The sequence below is a fragment of the Physeter macrocephalus genome, chromosome 3, assembly GCF_002837175.3.
Source record: "Physeter macrocephalus isolate SW-GA chromosome 3, ASM283717v5, whole genome shotgun sequence".
NCBI classification, from domain to species: Eukaryota; Metazoa; Chordata; class Mammalia; order Artiodactyla; family Physeteridae; genus Physeter; species Physeter macrocephalus.
The window spans coordinates 27562152-27580577 of NC_041216.1; the positions used below are offsets into that span (position 1 = coordinate 27562152).

The 18426-nt window shown below is 56.1% G+C and overlaps 1 protein-coding gene and 1 long non-coding RNA gene across 5 annotated transcripts in view; one reads left to right on the forward strand and one right to left on the reverse strand.

The window, feature by feature from the left end:
* Nucleotides 1–1630: 1630 nt before the first annotated feature.
* On the reverse strand, nucleotides 1631–4361 carry LOC114484999 (uncharacterized). Its single transcript, XR_003678429.2, has 3 exons — nucleotides 4007–4361; nucleotides 2861–3122; nucleotides 1631–2362 (listed from the first exon to the last, which is right to left on the reverse strand). It is a non-coding gene; the product is annotated as an uncharacterized lncRNA (long non-coding RNA).
* A 113-nt stretch (nucleotides 4362–4474) lies between these two features.
* Nucleotides 4475–18426, forward strand: part of LOC102976721 (kelch-like protein 21) — a 55687-nt gene continuing 41735 nt past the window's right edge. For 2 of the 4 annotated variants that reach the window (XM_028487909.2, XM_028487910.2), the window contains exons 1-4: nucleotides 4475–5554; nucleotides 7878–8283; nucleotides 11640–11712; nucleotides 13494–13823. In XM_028487909.2, the coding sequence (XP_028343710.1) occupies nucleotides 4534–5554; nucleotides 7878–8283; nucleotides 11640–11712; nucleotides 13494–13790 (1797 nt within the window). In that variant the 5' untranslated portion in view covers nucleotides 4475–4533 and the 3' untranslated portion in view covers nucleotides 13791–13823. The other 2 variants (XM_028487911.2, XM_055083806.1) reach the window with 2 other exon arrangements.

Below are 18426 nucleotides of genomic sequence, written 5' to 3' on the forward strand. Positions count from 1 at the left end.
CATAATGGGCTTGATGACAAAAGAGCCTAGAATTCAGGGACCTATATTGGACCACTCAGTCACACTAAGAAAATCCCAAACTTGGATTCTGTCATGTGACAGTGATAACTGTTGCTCAGAATAGGTATCCAATAGTTATTTCTTGAATAAGTTCTTAGTACACAGAGGCAACCAGTACATCCAGTGTACTCTGCTTGTCTCCCTGCCTGCCACTCAGGTGAAATAGAAAACTTCACGGAGGAAGACCTTTGTCTCTCCTTCCTTTGATTTCCCTTAGAAATTTAGCCCTTTGGTTTAGATGTTAATATCTATCATCCCTTCCCTAGCCTGAGAAAGGACTGTAACACCAATAATTGACCCAAATTCAATAGCATAATATGTAGCTGTGGGGATAATAAAGCTAGTTTTCTCTGTATGACAGGCTTAGGTTTCTTCAACATATTTAGTTTACTTCTCAGGTATACTATACCACTCCTGGGCTCCAGGGGGCAAATCTAGAATTCCAAGATCAATGCAAGAGCATTAGCCACAGTAGCCAGATCCTTGTTTTCTGCTTTAAAAAACAAAAAACAAAAAACACCTGCTGCTGAATGCTAACTGTCAGATGATTATAGTTACTCAGGAAAGAGGAAGAAAAAAGCCAACATTAGCACAGGTTATGACAAGTTTCAAAATACGAAGAATGGTTTCCCAGTAAGTAGCTTGAGAATGTAGTTCTTTTAATTGGGTTACCAAATGTAGCTTCACCTTCCTAAATCTCACTAGCTACACTGCAGTCACTCGGGGAAAATTCAGGAATGCTCTCTGCCTCCGTTTCAACTCTCTGTGCTTGAGTGTAGAGTTATAAACATAACCAAAGGTTTATTTTTCCTGGAATTATTTTTTGGTGCTTCGGCTTTTTGTTTGGCTTAATAGGATATTCTTCTGGATTTTTCCTATCTTCAGTTTTCTGCCTTTCTCACTCCCCTTTCCAGGAGAGGAAAATAAGTGAAAATTCCTCAAAACTGTATTGTTTTCAACTTTTAGTACCTTGACTGCTGTATGAACATACATATGTGTGAATAAAAAAAAAATTTAATAAAAAATAACAAAAGTGTGAATAATTTTAAATCATTAATAAATTTCTAAACTAGGTATTGTCAACTTTTCATATAGTGAGGAAAATTACCTGTGCATAGAAGAGTCAAATGAATTTCTCGTGTTATGGTTTATACAGGTAAAATATAAAGATTAATAGCTAACCCTAGGCGCCAAACTATTTAAATGTTTTTACTTGCAGTATATCATTTACATATAATAATGCACTTAATAGAGAATACTGTAACATTCCTTAAAGGAAGAAGTTTGTGTGTAGTAAGCGCATTACAAACCACACCTTAGGCAGCCCAGAATCAGAAAAAATCAGTGTGTAATATGAAAAAGATGCAATCTCTTTTTGACTCTATAAATGCTATGGTATGTGTTCCTATATGCTCTCAAAGAAAGGAAAAAGGATGTACCAGCAGCTTTTAAAATTATCTCAGTTACCTCTTGTCCTGTCTGCCTAAAATCAGAATTCAAATATCAAAATTAAGTAGTTTTCCTTTTTTTAATGAAACAGTACCATTATTTGTTAGTTCACATTGTATTACATTACCATAAAGTTACTTAGACAAAGACCGTTTTCATGATTTTAGAAGAGGTACACTTCTAAAACTCTAGTGGCTGAAGTTTAGTCTTTAAATCCATTTTCTCACAAACTATTGCTTGTTGGCTAGAGTTAACACCTTCCTCACCAAACAATGGTGTTTCCACCATGCCAGGATGTTGGATGATATTTGAGAAGTTTAAATCCCCTTAGTTAATACAGTTTGCTGACTGTATCCATCACATTGTCATACTGCAGTGAATGAATTTCTCACATTCCCATTTTGAACACATGAGATTAATGAGAAAAAAAAAAAGGAACTAAACAGCATGCTTGGGTTAGCAGGTTATTCAAAATTCCAAACACAGCTGATAAGTCTAAATCTGTTCCTTTCTCTTCTAACCACATTCCTTTATTGACTTAGATATACACACATGGCTTCAAATAATCTCCTGTTAGGTCTGGGCTATTAATAATATACTTTTTTTCCTCAAGAACTGAACTTTTAATTTTATTTTGAACTTTTAATATTTCTTTAATACACAGGTTATATATGTTTAGTACAGAAAGACAGAAAATGCAGGCAAGCAAAAACAACAAAACAAACCTAGCCACCTAGAGAAAATGTTACCTTCACAGTTTTTTGGTAGGCATACGAACACATATAACAAATGGGGCACGGGTTCGATCCCTGGTCAGGAAACTAAGATCCCGCATGCTAAGATCCTGTGTGCACTGCGTGGCCAAAATAAAAATAAATAAATTAATTAACAAATGGGGTCATACTATGGGTAATCCGATTGTTTGCTGGACATTATAACATGAACATCTTTCCATTTCAATAAATACTGCATCATTATTGTTCAGAGTAAGGCTGAAACATGAGTTAAATAACCCCCTGTTGTTAGGAATACATAAAACTGGACTCGGTTCTTAACCAGAGAAACATTATTGATTTAAAAGATTTGATTTATACCAGGTGGATGAGTTCTGACCCAGAGGGACTGTAGTACTTTTCCCTACAAACATCCCACTTCCTGGCTACTTAGACTTTCTTGTCACAAAGCCTGAGCAAGTAAGCTTATTGGCCGGGCTCCTGGGCCCAGGAATGCTGCTGCTGCCGTTAATAGCTGTGTGAACAGTCCATCTATGGGCAACAGGCAGCCCGCCTGGGTACCTGAATGTTTTCTGACTTAGGCCTGTGCTTCCCATGCTGACATTTAGACTAGATACCTTCTCACGGCAAGATGATGAGAGATTCACAAGTAGAAGAGAAAGCCTACAGTTTGCATCTCAGAGATGGAATAAAACCAAGATGTCTTCTCCAAAGGCTGTGCCAACTGAGCTGGAACCAAGAAATGACAGCAACTCCTGGTGTGCCTGCCCTGCCCTGGGACACACGTGGGCGGGCGGAACGAGGCTGCTGTCTGGAATGTCTTTGCCAAGCCCACGGGGCATGGGGGGTGCTATCCAATAACAGAAACTCAGGTTTCATCTGCAACACAAGAAGTGGAATAAAGGTCTTTCCTTTTTTCTTTCTTTCTTTTTTTTTTAGACACTTAGATATAACTTTATTTTTATCATTACAAACAATACATTTAAGGGTCTTTTCTAAAACTGAGCAAAGCATACATTAAAGAAAAAAATGGCTTCCAAGTGAGGGAACTTTTTCATATGGTTTCAGTGAAAACACAGTCCTGGCATTGTATCTATTGGAACCAAAGCAAGGAAGATTTCTTTCTTCATGGTCACCCCACACGTGACTGTGACATCTCTGAACAGCCACATCCCCTGGTTTTTAAGGCAGTTCCCTGTCTGACCTTGAGCTGAGGGCCCTGACCCCCAGGTACCTAGTGCCCCTCTCATGGAATAGGAAAAACTATTTTTTCCCTGGAATTATTTTCTGGTGCTTCAGCTTTTTGTTCAGCTTAATAGTATATTCTGACGAATTCTCATGGATTTTTCCTACCCTGATTTCTGCTTTTCCCACTTCCATTTCCAGGAGAGGAAGGGCGAGGAGGCCAGGATGACCCCTTCAGAGGGTAGCTCAGGAGCCTGAAAGAGTCTCTATGACTCGGAAACTAAAACTGCGCCTTCTGTGCTGACGAAAGTTAACGACCGCTTTAGTCAAGTTTGAAACTCCTGCAGGAACACAGTGGAGCAGATTCCTGGCATCTGGCCCCGTGTCCCTTACGGATGCGCCAAGAAAAAAACGTCACCTAAAAAACTTATACTTGTTCCTGCTCTGTTCCTGAATTGTAAAAAAAAAAAAAAAGAAATTCTGTCGTTTGAAACCTGTCCCGAGATAGGGTTAACTAGCAACCCTTGGAACTAGTGGAATTCAAAAAAAAAAAAAAAAAAAAAAAAAAGCCATTGTACCGAGTCGCCCGGGAGCAGTTGGGAAGTCTGGCGCGAAAGGGGTGGCTTCCTCCGCCACCACCGGGTTTTGTTCAGCAGCCGGGCCCGAGTGGGTGGTGGGCAGGCCCTGGAGGCCCCCGATCCCAGCGCACGGCAGGGCCGCCCCTCGGAGAGGACCCTTGTCACCCGGTGTCCCCGGCTCGGGCGTCAGCGGGAGGCCGCAGGAAGCCCCGGAAGGGCGGAGAGAGGGAACGGGCGCGGGCGGCGGTGACTCAGCCTGGAGCCCGGGGGCGGGAGCACGCGAGGGGAGGCGAGTCAGAGCGCTCAGCCGGGTGGCAGGGCGGGCGCGGCGCCGGGCCGGGAGGGGTTAAGTAGGTGGTACCGGCGACGCCCCGCCCTCCAGGCCCCGCCCCCCCGGAGGCCGAGGCGCCCGGCCCTATTTATAGCCGCGGCGACCAGCTCCTAGTGTCTCTCCCGCTGGCCCTGGCGGCGGATTTTCCGAGCTGAGCGCGCGCGCGCAGCGGCCCCGCGCCCCCAGCCAAGGCGCCATGGAGCGGCCGGCGCCCCTGGCCGTGCTGCCCTTCTCGGACCCTGCGCACGCGCTGAGCCTGCTGCGCGGCCTGAGCCAGCTCCGCGCCGAGCGCAAGTTCCTGGACGTGACCCTGGAGGCAGCGGGAGGGCGCGACTTCCCGGCGCACCGCGCCGTGCTGGCGGCCGCCAGCCCCTACTTCCGCGCCATGTTCGCCGGGCAGCTGCGCGAGAGCCGCGCCGAGCGGGTGCGCCTGCACGGCGTGCCGCCCGACATGCTGCAGCTGCTGCTCGACTTCAGCTACACGGGCCGCGTGGCGGTGAGCGGCGACAACGCCGAGCCGCTGCTGCGCGCCGCCGACCTGCTGCAGTTCCCGGCCGTGAAGGAGGCGTGCGGCGCCTTCCTGCAGCAGCAGCTCGACCTGACCAACTGCCTGGACATGCAGGACTTCGCCGAGGCCTTCAGCTGCGCGGGGCTGGCGAGCGCGGCGCAGCGCTTCATCCTGCGCCACGTGGGCGAGCTGGGCGCCGAGCAGCTGGAGCGGCTGCCCTTGGCGCGGCTGCTGCGCTACCTGCGAGACGACGGGCTGTGCGTGCCTAAGGAGGAGGCCGCCTACCAGCTGGCGCTGCGCTGGGTGCGCGCCGACCCGCCGCGGCGCGCCGGGCACTGGCCGCAGCTGCTCGAGGCCGTGCGCCTGCCTTTCGTGCGCCGCTTCTACCTGCTGGCTCACGTCGAGGCCGAGCCGCTGGTGGCCCGCTGCCCGCCCTGCCTGCGCCTGCTGCGCGAGGCGCGCGACTTCCAGGCGGCGCGCTACGACCGCCACGACCGCGGGCCCTGCCCCCGGATGCGCCCGCGCCCCTCCACCGGCCTCGCGGAGATCCTCGTGCTGGTGGGCGGCTGCGACCAGGACTGCGACGAGCTGGTCACCGTCGACTGCTACAATCCGCAGACGGGCCAGTGGCGCTACTTGGCAGAGTTCCCCGACCACCTGGGCGGGGGCTACAGCATCGTGGCGCTGGGCAACGACATCTACGTGACGGGTGAGTGGGCCGGGGGCTGGTCAGGAGGACCCTGGGCTGCCCGGACCCCCGCCCCGCTGGGGGAATAATACATCCACCTGCAGGAGAACCCACAAGACCTGGAATCCCGAGACCGCACCTGGGTGCAAGTGGCCACTTCCCTTCCCCCTCCTCCCCCAGGCTGGCACGCACGTACGTTTCCAGGGTTGATACTTAAGATCTAGAAGAAGAACCTCTTGTGTGAGTGGGACAAGTAGCTGTTTGTGGGTCTCTAACCAGCACGCAGGACCTGCCTGGGCAGCCTCCTCCTTGCCCGGGTGGTGCCCCCATTAGGTTGCAGGATACTGGGGCAGTCACCCTGCACAATGAGTGCTTTCTTTTTCTCCCTAAGGAATCTGGGGACGGGCCAGGGACTGACGCCCTGTGATACATCCATTCCCCCCCTCCACCGCCACGGGGGATTTCTCCCTCATGGCTGAGCAGCACACTTGGTCACCGGTGACAGGGCTTGCACCTAGGCCCTGCGCTTGGGTCACGTGGTGTTGAGACTGCTCCCTGCCCAGCGACTGTAAACAGAGTCACATGCTAAGAGGTTTTCTTCCAGTTACTTGGCCCAAACCCCAAAACACTGCCGAGTCATGCTGGGCGTGTCCCAGCCTGCCCTAGTCCTGGGCATCTCCCACATTTTTCGTTAAAGATAAGTCCCAGTTCAAACATGAGTCTACCTCCTTGAGTGGGGTGAGGAGGGGCGGTCTGTGTGACGGCTATATAAGGAAAGAACCGACCAAGTCTGCACTTGGGGCCTGCAGAGGGCTGGATCAGGCAGGGAGGCCCCGGCTGTGCCATCACAGCGCTCTGTCCAGCCTGGCACGGTCCAGAGAAAGCCGGCTCTGAGCTGACAAGTGGGGCGCATCCCGGCCTAAGGACAGGCTCGGCCGTGTGGCCACAGCTTCCTTGGCCTGCAGCTCCAGGTCCAGCCTCTGCGGGAATCTGCCAGAATCGGTCCCTTTCCAACCTGAGGTTGGCCCTGTGTTGTCCGGGGACCACCATCCCCACCCTCCCACCACAGAAGTCTGGCCGGTGAACGCCCAGAACTGGTCAGACTCGCCCCGACTTTGCGCACCCTTCCATAAATGTCTCAGCTGAGCAGCTAATCCTTTGGGTTTAGACAGGTGGCTGAGTCGGTCCCTACAGCTGCCTGTAGGGAATTTCACGGGGCGGGGGGATGAGAAACGACTTCAGCTGCCTTTGACACAGGTTCTCCTTTGGAAGGAAGAAGGCTTCAGCTGCCTTTGACACAGTTCTTCTTTAGAAGGAAGAAGGCAGGCAGAGAGGACTTTACAGGGACCCTGCCTTCTCCTCCTAAAAGCTCAGGGCTGTGAACCGGATAGAGTTGTCAGGCCGGCTCTGCTCTGCCCTGTGGCCCCAGCCTTGGGGCAATAGAGGAACACAACCCCCAGGCTTCTTGGGGTCCCTTCATACTGTGGGAATTCTAATGTCTTAGGTGAACCTGGTTTAATTTGTGGCTATAGGCAGTACCACTGGGCTTTGTTTGTTTGGTTGGTTTTAAGCCTTTTCTTTGAAATATAGACGGAAAAGTATACATCATACTTGTACAGCTCGATGAGTTTTTCCAAACAAAACATGTCAGTAACTTGCATATAAATCAAGAAATACAACCCCAGAAGTCCACTCATAGCATCACTTTCTTTTTTTTCTTGGCCTCACCATGCAGGATCTTAGTTCCCAACCAGGGATTGAACCTGGGCCCCCTGCAGTGGAAGTGCAGAGTCTTAACCACTGGACCGCCAGGGAAGTGCCCGTAGCATCGCTTTCTGTGTTAGGTTTCTTGCCTGCGGGGTGCTGTAGATTTCCTCTCAACTCATCCTGGCACGGCCTTGGCTAGGGGCTGCCCAGGAAGCCTAGAATTTGGTGAACAAGTCCCTGGGCACCCCACCCACATGCTCTGTGGCTCCTCAGGAGCATGGACTCGATAAGACCTGATGCCCCAGTCCAGCTGAGGTGTTTGACCGCTTGTGCGGGGGGTCCAGACTGAGGTTGCTGTTTACTTAGAATTGCGGCCCCTGGGCCTTGGCTTGGCCCGCAGAGATTTGGTGTTTTTATGGCCATCCTCCTGGGCAGCGGTCAGCCTATGCATTGCCGGGGCCCCTGGCCCAGCCGTGGTGAGAGAGGATGTGTGTTTACATGGAGCCAGGTGAGGGTTATCCCTCCCCCAAGATGAGAGGGTTCTCTTTCCCCCTCTCAGAAATTCAGGGAATCACGGGTGCGTGAATCACCCTGAGTCGGTGTGGGCTGACCATCTGCACGTTGTCCGCCCCGGCAGGCGGGTCCGATGGCTCCCGGCTCTACGACTGCGTGTGGAGGTACAACTCGAGCGTGAACGAGTGGACGGAGGTGGCGCCCATGCTGAAGGCCCGGGAGTACCACAGCTCCTCCGTGCTGGATGGGCTGCTGTATGTGGTGGCCGCAGACAGCACGGAGCGCTACGACCACACCGCCGACTCCTGGGAGGCCCTGCAGCCCATGACCTACCCCATGGACAATTGTTCCACCACGGCCTGCCGAGGCCGGCTCTACGCCATCGGCTCCCTGGCCGGCAAGGAGACCATGGTGATGCAGTGCTATAACCCAGACATGGACCTATGGTCGCTGGTGGACTGCGGCCAGCTCCCGCCCTGGTCCTTTGCCCCCAAGACAGTGACTCTGAATGGACTCATGTACTTCATCAGGTGAGTCCTTGGGGGCCAAGGCCACTGCGTGATCTTTTTTACCAGGTCCTGTGCTAAGCTCATCTTTACTCTTCTCCCCATTTCACAGATGAGGAAACTGAGGCCACACTGGGCCCTAGGGCTGGGTCTTTCTGACCTGGAGCCTTTGTTCTGCCCCCATTCTTTATAACGGTTTCTGTGGCCTCCGAGGATCCCAAGTGGGATGGAGCTAGGTCCTCGCAGAGAACTTTCTGAGATTCATAGAAGCTAAATCAATTGTGTCTCTTTGGCTGGACTTCGCCTGGTGGGTCCCACTAAAAGCCCTTGTTGGTCTCATGTGGCCTTTACTCAAAGGAACCACCTGTCCTACACCTGAGAGGGAGTTTGAATCTTAAAAAGACCAGAGGAGAGCTTTCTGGACACTTGAGTCTTTGGGGTGGGGTGGCCTTGATAGAGGGACCCTTTGCTCACCAGCGGGCTGGTGCCAGGTGGAGGGATGAGCCCTGCCCCCTCTGCAGAAAGCAGCACTTGTGTGTTCAGTGCGTTTCCGCAGGTTCTGTCTATCCCTTTCTGCCTGGCCTGGCACAGGGAGGGCTGGTGAGTCTTGCTGAAAGAATGCTGTTCTCCAAAGATCCCGCAGCCACCCAGGACCAGGGAGAAGCCTGGTACTGAGCAGGCCCAGAGCTGCCTGTGGGAACAATGACAGTAGTTAGCCTGTTGGGGTCCCCAATGGACCGAGCTCTGGTTGCCTGTTTCATGGGCATTTTCACAGCTGACTGTCTGCTGAGATGGGCACCTCTGTCATCCCCATTTCACAGGTGGCAAAACAGAGACTTAGAGGGGTGAGGGACTTGCTCACAACCACAGGCTTGAAGTCGTGGCACAGGGTTAAAACCAAGGACATCCAGCCCAGGTGCCGTCACCACGTCACAGCCTCCCTGGGCCAGGCTATGGCCTCGGCAGCCTGCAGCGGAGCTGGGCAGCCGGTGGGTCACCATGCATCTGTGAGCCTTGATGACTTGTCACAGCGAAATGCCCCCTCCTGATGGGCCAGTAGGTGTCCAAGGAACTAGGAGCTCCCAGCCGCTGCTCACAGCTCCTGCGTACATGTGCACGTACATACGTGCTTGTAGGTGTGTGTACCTGCCGGTCCCCTCCCTGGCCTGGAGCCGGCCTGAAGCTACGGGACCAGGAGGGAAGGGTAAGGTGTGAACGGCCATCCCCTCTGTCCCCTTTCCGCCTGCGACTTTGAATTGGGAGCCTCTGAGGACGGGGACACTGTGCTTCTCGGCCCACGCCCCCTCACTGTCTGAGCTGCCCCTCCCCCAGACTCGAGGCGCCTTCCCGGGCTTTCGGGGAGAACACATTTGGAACTGAGGTGGTGTGGCTTGTCACGCAGGTGGCCAAGGGGCCAGGCCTCCCCGTATCGTAGGAAGTGAAGATCTGCTCTGAGAAAGCCCCAGAATCCCAGCCAGCTCCCGGTCCCGTTATAAAACATCATCTGACCCTTCGGCTCTCCCTCCCCCAAGTCATGTCTTCAAAGATGGGGGTGGAGATGGCTATAAATACAACTCATGAGTGTGCCAGAGCCTTGGCCTCAGCCCCTCGTGGCAGTTCCAGGCTGTGCGACTTTGAGAACGTCCTCCCCCTCATCCCCCACCCCCTCCGCCGTGGTCCTAGAACAAGAGGTGCCCAAGGACCGGTCTTTGGAGGGAAGGCCCCTGTGCCTTCCTCCTCCTGGTCGGTGTCACTGGTCAGCTGCTGAACTGCCCCATGTGTGAGCATCAGGGTGCCCCCCAGGTCCCCTGTTAGCCTTTGCACAGGGTCGCCTGAGCCATGGGGGCCCCGGGAGGTGGGCTCAGCTCTGCTCACTGCACACTGCCACCACCAAACCGGCCGGGAGGGTGAGTGGTCTAGAAGGGCAGCCTGTTGAGTAGTGGGGGCCTGGTCTCACCCGAGAGTGTGGGCGAGGCCAGGGGCCTGGGTCTCGTGCGCTCGAGCGTTCCCGCGCCCTGTCTACGCACGTTGGTGCCTCGGCCGCGTCACCCTGCTCAGAGTGCCACCTGTCGGGGTAGCTCGGGTCCACAGGAAGGGTCCACGCCGCGTGGGGGCGTCAGGCTGTGGGTTGCCGCTGCCCTGGGCTGTGAGCAGCGACCGGCGGCCCCCGCCTCCAGCGGTGCTCCGCCTCCGTCCCCACTTAACGTGGCTCCCGGGCTGGGCCGGCCGTCCCAGCGCCCGCAGAGGGCCGTCCCAGCGCCCGCAGAGGCAGAAGCCGAGAGCCTTATCCAGCCTGGCACCTTCTGGCTGCAGCTCCTGTGTCTCTGCAGGGGTCGGGGGGGCAGCCCAGCGGGTTCCCATATCAATTAGCATCTTATGCGCCACACCCTCAGGACGGTTTTTACATTCTGTGGCTGGAGGAAAAAATCAGAGTGAGAGCAATACTTCGTGACGTGTGAAAAGTTATGTGAAATTCAAATCTGTGTCCATAAATAAGGTTTTATGGGAATGCAGCCAGCCCCTCTGTTTATACGCCTGTGGCTGCATTTGTTCTCAGCTTCAGCGCTGGGGACCTGCTACAGAGACTGTCTCCTTGGCAAGCCCTGAAATACTTACTCTCTGGCCTTTCTGCTGACCCCTGACCTGTGACCATCGTCACCATCAGTACTCCTGTTTGGGGGGTAGTGTCTTTGTTTTTCAAGGCTGTGCCTTTGAGCCTTGTATTGCAGGGATCGGGAGCCTGTCAAACAGGATTGAAGGAGCCTGAGCCCAAAGGGGAGGGCAGTGCTGGTGTCCTTATTCCTGGGACGCTGGTCACCCTGCCGGGCACTTAGGGTGCAGCAGTGAATGGCGTGGGATCGAAGGACTGACAGTGGTGGGGGGGCAGTGGCCGAGCAGTGGTCCAGGGCACGGGGGCTGTGCAGTGGGCCGGGAGGCCTGGCCTAGACTGGTCAGCCGTGGAAGGCTGTCCTGAGAGGTGGCACAGGTGAGCTGAGGAAGGGTGAGTTGAGACTGGTGGGAGGGGCCACTATCAGTTCAAGATCTGAGGCCAGGGCGGGTGACCACAGCGAAGGGAGGGGCAGCTGTGTGGGTGCTGGGCTGTGGGGAAGCGTTGTAGCACCCGAGAGCACGGTCTTTGGGTTTGTGGAGCGTGGCTGGGTTCCGGCCTCAGAGCCCAGGCCAGATAGGTGTGGGTGCCTGAAATCAGCCTCTGCGAACCAGGGATAGGGTCCCACTGGCCGGTGAGCTGCCAGATAGCATCACAGAGGTCCCCAAAGGAGATGGGCCCGGAGGACCCGTCTCTCCAGCCCTTCACACTCAGGTGCTGCCTGGTCACTCTGACCCATTCTTCCTCCTCCTTCCCCCCCTCCACTCCCCAGGGACGACTCTGCTGAGGTGGACGTATATAACCCCACCAAGAACGAATGGGATAAGATCCCATCGATGAATCAGGTAAGTTTGCAGACACGCCAGCAATGGGAGCACAGGCTGGTCCTGGTTTCCAACCAAAGTGTCAGTGTAAGTTTGGGATGCAGTCCTGGTGGGCAGGGCCCTGTGTTGGGCCCTTTCCTGGTGTTACCTTCCTGAACAGAGGGCTGGCATTGTCCTCGACTTGTACTCGAGGGTCACTGAAACAGAGACCTTAAATAAGATGCCAGGGTCACACAGCTTAGTGAGTTCATCCATTCGGACCAGTGTTCGTTGAGTACCTGCCATGAGCCAGAGAGCATGCTCGGGAAGTGTTCCACAGAGGGACAGCAAGTGCAAAGGCCCTGGGGCAGGGCATGCCTGGTGTGTTCATGGAACAAGCCCTCGGCCTGGTGTGGCTGGGGAAGAGTGAACAAGGGGGCAACAGAGGGGTGAGGTCAGACAAGGAGGTCTTTGGGGATTGACCTTGGGAGTGCACTTATTTAGCACCTGCTGTGTACCCACACTTTTGCTGCCTAATGGGGTCTCACCTCTCTTTGCTTATTGAGAAGAGGGTGCTGAGTTTGACAATGTGATAGAGCCAGGAAGGCTGGGTGGCTTTTGGCTACACGAGCAATCTCCTTAGTCCCAGATACACATCTACACCCGCCTATATCTTTATTTTCTGTCTTCCTTAAAATTTCCAAACCTGGGAGTTCTCTGGCGGCCCAGTGGTTAGCACGTCCACCGCAGGGGGCATGGGTTTGATCCCTGGTCAGGGAACTAAGATCCTGCAAGCAAGCTGTGCAGCGTGGCCAAAAAAAAAAAAAAAAAAAATTTCCAAACCTGCTCTCCTGGTACCTCTACAGCTTATTTAACATCTTTAGGGGAATTCCCTGGCAGTCCAGTGGTTAAGACTCCTCACTTTCACTGCCGAGGGCCCAGGTTCAATTCCTAGTTCAATTCCTAGACTGAGATCCCACAAGCCATGCAGCCCAGCCGCCAAAAAAAAAAATTTTTTTTAATAAATAAGTAAATAACATCTTTACAGTTAGGAAATATAACTTTGGTTTTCCCCATAATGAGCTACACATACTCATTATAGCAGTCTTGGGAAAGAAGGGGTACTCCAGCCTCGTGGTTCAGAGCCCAGACTTTGGATCAAGTCCCAGCTCTGCTGCTGTCAGCTGTCTGAGGCTCAGTTTTCCCATCTATAAGATGGGGAGAACAGGGCTTCCCTGGTGGCGCAGTGGTTAAGAATCCGCCTGCATTGGCAGGGGAAACGGGTTCGATCCCTGGTCCGGGAAGATCCCACATGCCGTAGAGCAGCTAAGCCCGTGCGCCACAACCACTGAGCCTGCGCTCTAGAGCCCGCGTGCCACAACTACTGAAGCCCGCGCGCCTAGAGCCCGTGCTCCGCAACCAGAGAAGCCACCGCAATGAGAAGCCCGCGCACCGCAACGAAGAGCAGCCCCCGCTCGCCGCAGCTCGAGAAAGCCCGCGTGCAGCGACAAAGGCCCAACGCAGCCAAAAATAAATAAATAAATAATTGGGTGGCGGGGGAAGATGGGGAGAACAGTCATGCCTGCTCTGCAGGGCTGACGCTGCTCACGGGGAGGGTGCCTCCATGCCCTCTTGACCACCATAGGGACCCGCTGTGGCATGTGACCCCCGGGGATGGAGGCCCTGTGTCCTAGCTGGGGTGTAGGAAGTGCCAAGGCTGCCCCTCCCAAGGGCCCCAGGCACCTTCCCCGTGGAGGGGGGGCTCTGGGGCTCGCCCCTACCCTGGCTGCCAGCCTCCACTCACCGCCCCCCTTGGCCCACAGGTGCATGTCGGGGGCAGCCTGGCCGTCCTCGGAGGGAAGCTCTACGTCTCTGGGGGCTACGACAATACCTTTGAACTCTCCGACGTGGTGGAGGCCTACGACCCAGAGACCCGGGCGTGGAGCGTGGTGGGACGGCTCCCAGAGCCCACCTTCTGGCACGGCAGCGTCAGCATCTTCCGCCAGTTCATGCCCCAGACGCCCTTGGGGGGGCGTGGCTTTGAGCTGGACAGCGGCAGCAGTGACATGGGTGTGGGCCGGCCCCGCCCGCCGCCGCAGAGCCCCGCCGAGCTGCACTAGCCCCGGCCCGGCCCGCGGAGGGCCTTGGTGCAGGTAACCCAGCGCCTCGGGGGGCAGCACCCCCATCCTTCGTGCACCGGGACAGGTTGGCTGGAGCGTGGGCTCGGGGGCTGCCCAGCCAGCCAGCCAGCCAGCCAGCCAGCCTCAGGATCTGACAGCTGGAGGGTTTCCGTGCGTTTAGAGCCTGAGGCACAGCTGCTGGGGCCAAGGCCGGTTGTGAATGCCGCTCCCTTGGTCCAGGAAGAGCTGCCTCCACCACCGTGTCTCTGGCTCCAGTAAGTCACCCCCGCTGCAGGCCCACCTCACCAATGAAGGCACGTGCCCCTCCTGCAGCCACCACCTGTGCCTACCTGCTCCCCCCTTGGGAGAGGAGGGCCACTTCTGGGTATGAGTGGAGGGGCAGGGGTCCTTCCAGGAGAGTGTGAGAGTGGCCTCCCTGCAGGCCCTGCTGTCCCAGAGCATCGAGAATCAGGCAGATGATGGCTGCGGTGGGGTCCCAACCTCCATGGCCAGTGCTGGACACCCGGCGAGCCAGCTCCCCAGATGCAGGGGCTCTGCCTGCCCAGCTCCTCGCCCCTGCTGGGGTCTCGCACCAAAACACCCCTCGTGGGTGGGCCTCCTGGAGGTGAGCTCAGACCTGGGGGCACAGGGCAGTGGTAATGGACTGGCGTGTGGCCTTGATGGGGGCCCAGAGGGACCTGTTGAGTGTTTTCTGTCTCCAGTGGACCTGGGCCGCCGCACGTGCTGGGGGTCCCTGTCCACACACCCACCAGTTGGTGTAGCCCCACCTGGCTTGGGGGCCTCCAGGCCCTTGGTCCCAGGCCAGTTCGGCAGAGGACGAAAGTGCAAGGTCATAGCTCCTCACTGGGAGGCCCGGGGACTTGGTCGCTGAAGCCCAGCCAGGCAGACAGCTGCCCGCGCCCGCGCCCTTGCGGCCTGTGAGCGGAGGGTCCTGTTGCTTCTCAAGGAAGCCCGGGGTGAGGCAGCCTCAGCAGCTGGTCACAAGGTTTCAAACACAGTTGGCCCTCGCTTAGAAGGCGGGGGGAGGCAGCTAGAAACAGGGTCCGGTTGGTCTGATTTTTAACCTCTCCCCGTCCCATTGCGGAAGCTTTCTGCAGGGTGGGAGGATGCCTTAAGCTCCTCAGAAGCCCAGGCTTCTCCAGGAGGGTGGCAGGAGGAGCTCCTGGGAACCCCCGTAGCTGGTGTCACATCCTTGGTTTTCTCTGAGGAGTGTGAACGGTGGATCGGTGGCCTTGTCCTCTCACCGTTTCCGAAGTAGCCTTTGCTTGAATTTGTCCTCCTTCCCTTCCAGAGGGGAGGGCGGCTGCGTTCTTCTTGTTAGGTAAATGTTCAGCAGTGTGTTCTTACCAAGAAAAAAAAGTTTTCTCACCATTGCTTCACAAGTGGCACTTAAAACCCTTTTGCTGGCCAGAAGCTTTGGGGCTGTCGGGCCGGACCCTGCCTTCCCTCCTGCGCCCCTCGTCCCTCGAGGAGCCCTGGTGGGGGGCCACCGCTGTCAGGTCAGCCGTCTGGCTCCGGAACCCCTGCTGGAGCGGCCACAGCTCGCAGCCAGCCCTTCCATTCGCCTTGCGCTGTGGCTGAGCTGGCCACTCCGAGGCCCCGGTGTGGCAGGCAGTGGGAAGGCAGGGGATGCGGGGGTTGGTACTTCCTGCCTCAGGCCTTGGCCAGGGTGGATGCTCGGCCCTCTGCTCCCTTGGGGACCCTCCCCCAGGTCACCCCTCCTGGTCTGAGTGTCCTCCCTTGGTGAGTTGGGGCTCGCCTGCCCCTCCCCCCAGGGTGGTCGCAGCCCTAGTTGCTCCCTCTCCACAGCCCTCACTTCACTTCCCAGGGGTTACCGAGACCTTTTTTCTAGGCCAGGTGCCCGCCTGGCGAGCTGAGCCCACCCAGAGGCGCCGGGCTCCACGGGGTGGCCGACTTGGGCTCCCCCGCAGGCAGATGCTGCCCAGGCGTGATGGCTTGTCTCCTGTCTGTGGCAGGGGGACGACAAGGCAGGGCTGCACGGGACTGATGGAGCCCCGATTGTATGCCTGTCACCAGGCTCGGTGCCGGACTGTGCCCTGCCCAGTGGGTGTGACAGGCCACGCAGAGAGATGTGGTGATAACTTCTGGGGCACGTCACGGGCAGGGGTGGGGGGAGCTCGATCTCACGGGAGAGACTCCCTCCTGGTGCCTTGCCTGGGGCTGGCTCTGTAAAGGGCCCTGGCAGCCCCAGAAGGCAGGGCAGGCTGGGGGGGCGGGCGTCTGCTGGGACCCGGGGGCTGCGGACACTCACGTTCTCATAGAAACGAGCCTTTGTCCCCCGCCGCGGCAGTTCTGGTCAGCACTGAGGGCCGGTGCCTGGGCCCGGGCCTTTGTCTGGTCTTTCCTGCATTTTTGGTACTTTGCTGTGTGACCGACCACCCCACTCTCTGGCGGCTGCTCAGATGATGGTTTGGGGGGGCAGGGGGCCAGTGGTGTTCACTCTAGAACTACCCAGGTCCCCACCCCCCAGACCCTGTCTTTGGGTTAAAAGACCCAAAACGGGAAGGGGACGCAGCAGCCTGGGTAACAGCAGGCTCCTACCGGGGGTCCGGGATTGGGGATGACCCTTGAGACACGCCTCCTCCCTTCCCTGCCCTGGCCGCTCATTGTAGGCACGGGTTCCCATCACTCACACAGGTCTGAGCGCTGATGGGCTGGGCCAGCCGGGGAGGGACTGTCCCTACACATCAGATGTACACAACTTTTTCAGCCTGTGAGACAAGTTGTGAAAGTTCAGTGACTTGTATTTAATGCTGACTTACTGCTATAAAGTATTCTATATTTATATGACCTCAGAGACTCTTCTGGACTAGGACAGTCTCCCTCCAAGCGTCCGACATCCAGTGCCAGCCCCAGAGCGTGGGGCAGATTTGTGTATTTATTTGTCCGTTCGGTAGGCTTACATGTCCAGGATCCTGTTTAAGGTTTTAGGATGCCTTCAGTTCACTAACTTTTTGAAATAAAGATGTTTCCTATATATTTGGCGTCATGGCCTCTCTCCTGCTGCTGCCGGGTCTTGGAACCTTTGGCCTGAGGCCAGGCGCGCGGGGGAAGGGGAGGAAAGTAGTATTGAGCACATACTCAACGCTCCTTAACTAATGGGGCCGCTCCTGTGCTAGCAGGGAAAGGGGCAGAGTTCGGAGCGTCCAGGGCTCATGCTAATGGTTTTGGGGGCAAACCCTTTGAGGCCCTTTCTTGTCTCAACCATTACAAGGCATGAGGTAGTGGAAAAGAGGCGGCCAAGCCCCGGAGGTGGGAGAAACGTGGGTGGCTGAGGCCACGGCTCACCCGCCCCAAAGCTGCTTCAACCTCCTGACTCCCCCCGGGAACTGTGCCCGATACCTTGCTCCCCACCCACCCCCCCCCCGCCGCCCCCTGAAGGTGTGGTGCTAAAAGGTGATGAGATCCCTGTCTCTTGGACCTGGCGGGAGGGGCTGAACCCTTAAAATAGAGCAGCGTCCCTCCCGGAAGAGGCCGTGACGCGCCAGAGCGCTCCTCACATCTGCGTGCCCACGGAACCCGAGGAAGCGGCCAGTGCCGGGCCGGGAAGGGGGCATCGGGAGGCCATGGTTTACCTCGGTCGCCTTGCCAGATCGGAGGTGGCTCATGACCTGGCTGGCAGTTACCACACTAGAATACTTAACCGTCTCTACGTCTGAGCTCCCTAGTGGGCAAGGAGTGAAAAGATGGTTGGAGGGCTTCTGGGTCTAAAGTGGAGTTTTCCTCCTCCTCAAACCCTGGGAGGTATTTAGCATAGCGTGGGGCCAGCACCTCAGGAATCCTCCAGTGACGAGGCGTTAAGTGATGGTTGACGCGAGCTCTTGGGGTCACGACTGTCACCGCCCCTGACTCTGCGCTCCCCCCCCCGTGCCACGCACAGAGCAGAATCACTTACTCTCGGGGGTGGGGGGTGGGGCAGCTGTAAACGTGTGCAGATTCTTTGACACTCCTCCCCTTGAAACTAAGGAATGACATTTTGGTATACAACGCGGCAGGGGTGGCAGTGTTGACCTCCAGGGCCAGGTCACAGAAAGGCCTTGCAGCTTTGGCCTGCTGCGACGTTCCTCCCAGCACCCAAGCCACCATGCTATGCGGGAGTCCAGGCAGCCCATGGGGAGGCACCCCGGCCCACGGCCAGTGCCAACTAGCCAGGCACACAAGTGAGCCATCTTGAGAGCAGATCTGCCCCCCGGCCCCGAGGGCAGTTCTGGGGTCGTCTGTTACCCGGCAGTGGACTGGAACAGCAGGCTTTCTCATTTAATCCTCGTCTATGAAGTGAGCGCTGTTACTAATTCCATTAAAAAGTAAGGAAGTGAAGCATTTAGTCACTTGCCTCGGGTCACAGCTCTAAAAAAGAGATGGGGGGGTGGGGTGGCTTCCCTGGTGGCGCAGTGGTTGAGAATCTGCCTGCTAATGCAGGGGACACAGGTTCAAGCCCTGGTCTGGGAGGATCCCACATGCCGCGGAGCAACTGGGCCCGTGAGCCACAACTGCTGAGCCTGCACGTCTGGAGCCTGTGCTCCGCAATGGGAGAGGCCACAACAGTGAGAGGCCCGTGCACCGTGATGAAGAGTGGCCCCCGCTTGCCACAACT